This window comes from Eucalyptus grandis, chromosome 3 (genome assembly GCF_016545825.1).
Source record: "Eucalyptus grandis isolate ANBG69807.140 chromosome 3, ASM1654582v1, whole genome shotgun sequence".
Classification (NCBI taxonomy): domain Eukaryota; kingdom Viridiplantae; phylum Streptophyta; class Magnoliopsida; order Myrtales; family Myrtaceae; genus Eucalyptus; species Eucalyptus grandis.
This window is the reverse complement of record NC_052614.1, coordinates 40,654,287-40,656,836: the sequence shown is the minus strand read 5'-3', so window position 1 is coordinate 40,656,836 and position 2,550 is coordinate 40,654,287. Positions and strand designations below refer to the sequence as shown.

The following is a 2,550-nucleotide window of genomic DNA, read 5'->3' as shown; positions in this document are numbered from 1 at the left end:
TTAAACATGAAGAATGAAAAATTCTTTTGATTTCTAATGAGAAAAGAATGAGCAATTTCCTAATGCAAGATATGACATGAGATTTTTAATTATTCAAAAATGTGAAAAAAAAAAATGCAAAATACAATGCTATGCCATGACCGTGCCTAAAGATGTTTTCACCGCAAGCAAGACAAGTTTCTAAAATAAAACCCCATTAATATATAAACTCAACCCAACATTACCCAATCTCCAACTGTGAATGCGTTGCAGAGAAACTCATATCAACAATTACCATGACAGACGACCAAACTAGAGCGATGCAAAGTCTAAATGAATGGCGATTGAACAGCGTGGCGATCCAATAGTGTGAACCAATTTGACAAACACACAGCAGAATTCTTTCATTAACAAAGATACTTGACCCAAAATCACACTATGCACATTGCAACATCTCTAAAAGCTGGGGCCTAATGCAAGCATGAATGTGGCCGGCCATCCCAAGAAGAACAAAACAAGACATACCGACAAAAGTGGGTAGACTCAATATGTCGTACGAGCTTTATTCCTATTTCTTACAATTTTGCTGAGTTATTGGTGATTTAAAAAGACATATAATAAGACACGAATGCGGAGGGTCGACAAAGGAAAGGACAAATTAGTTTTCCCGCTCATTTTGCTTTCTTCTTCTCTTATTGGTCCTCCACTTTCTTGCCAGAATTGTCCTCACGGTCTCTGACTTCTTCGGGGCTCTCCAGAGCCCTCTTCTCTTGCTCCTCTTCTTCCACCCTGTTCGACTTGCACTCCTCTCTCAACCCTCCGTACTTCTCGTTCCTCTCTGCTCTCGCCTTCAACACCTCCAGCAATTCGCTCACTGCTTTCTCCTTGTTCCTCCGGTTCTTAATCAGGACTTCGCTTATGTCCGCCGGCGTCATCTTGGCCTTCTCGACCGCCTCTCGGAGCTCGCTCTCCGCCACCTCGCCGAGGTCCTCGCCCTTGCTACCCAGGTAGTTATCGAGCAGGATCTTGAGCGCTGGGTACGAACAGTGGCTCATGCAGATGTGCATGTCCATCCGGCCGCTCCGGAGCAATGCCGGGTCGAGCTTCTCGATGTGGTTGGTAGTGAACACAAAGATTTGCTCGCTCCCGCAGCACGACCACAGGCCGTCGGTGAAGTTGAGCAGTCCCGATAGGGTCATAGTGTTGTTTTTCCAGTCCTTGCCACCAGACGCAGCATCGGGGGCGTCAGGGTCAGAGTAGCTCTGAGAAGCGGGGGCTTTGGGCGCCTTCGACCTGTTCGACAGATTGACTGAGCAGTCGATGTCCTCGATGACAATGATGGACTTTGAGCTAGTCTTCATGAGGAGCTTCCGGAGCTCGGAGTTGGAGGGCACCTCGGTCAGCTCGAGGTCGTAGATGTCATAGCCGAGGAAATTGGCCATGGCTGCAATCATGCTCGATTTCCCCGTCCCAGGAGGGCCGTAGAGCAGGTAGCCCCGCTTCCAGGCCCGGCCCGTCCTCTGGTAGAAGGCCTGCCCAGCCGCGAAGTCGCGGAGGTCCTCCATGATGTCCCTCTTCTTCTCCGGGTCCATGGCCAACGTCTCGAAGGTGCTCGGGTGTTTGAACGGCACCGCTTCCCAAGGGCGGCCCCGGGATTCGTTGCTGCGCGAATTAGTATAAATGAGGCGTTCTTGGTTGTTGCGGCGGATGTCGCTGGCCTTGCCCATGATGTAGTCCAGGTAGGAGTTGAGGATGAGGTCCTTGTCGCGCTTTCTAATCCGGAGCTTGAAGCTGCGCTTCTCGTCGGGGAGGGCCCGCCACGGGGATGGCTGGGACTGGCGCTGCGTCACCGCGTGCTCCCACTGGACGGCGACGCCGTCAAAGACGTCGGCGATGGAGTCGTTGCTGGAGAGGCCGAAGGTGGTGACGCTGGAGTTGCGGGCGCGGGTGAGGGAGAGGCGGCTGGCGGAGGCGGAGGTGGAGGCGAAGGAGCTGAGGTAGAGGTGGACGGCGTTGTAGAGCTCGTTGGTGTTGACGCCGTCCATCTCGGCGACGTCGAAGTAGCAGTAGGAGGAGAAGCAGCGGAGGGCCCGGTTGAGTAACTTGAGGGAAACGTGCCGGAGCTCCGGCGGGAGCACCAGCTGGAGGAAGGTCTGGCAGAAGGCCAGGGTGCCCAGGAGGGAGGCCAGGGATGTCCAAGACTCCTTCCTTTCTGCCATCTCTGTGCGATCCGTGTCAAAGTTGAGATTATTACCGGAGAAGAAGGAAGATTATGAAGAGGAAAGGGGTGTGGAAGGTGTGAAAGAATTGGGGAGTGACAGGGTTCTTCTGGTGTTTTAACGAGGACACGTGTGGCTCGACTGTTTAATGATTGTTTTCCCTTTCTTCCCTTTTAGGCGGGGCCCCGAGGAAAGATATGGTATTTATATGCATGTACTCTATGTCGCGACCACTGCTGTACTGCTGTACTGCAAACGTCAAAGATTGTTTTTCTTGTTACTCCTTCGGTCTTAAACTTTAGTTTGTTTATGTTTTTCGGCAATTTTATAATTCGACTCTCCTTTAATTCCG

At 51.6% G+C, this 2,550-nt stretch overlaps 1 protein-coding gene across 1 annotated transcript; it reads right to left on the bottom strand.

The window, feature by feature from the left end:
- Window positions 1–399: 399 nt before the first annotated feature.
- Window positions 400–2,339, bottom strand: LOC120291388 (AAA-ATPase At5g57480-like). The gene has a single exon (XM_039308667.1). The coding sequence runs from the start codon at window positions 2,196–2,198 to the stop codon at window positions 672–674; it is 1,527 nt and encodes a 508-aa protein (XP_039164601.1). The 5' UTR covers window positions 2,199–2,339; the 3' UTR covers window positions 400–671.
- Window positions 2,340–2,550: the final 211 nt, after the last annotated feature.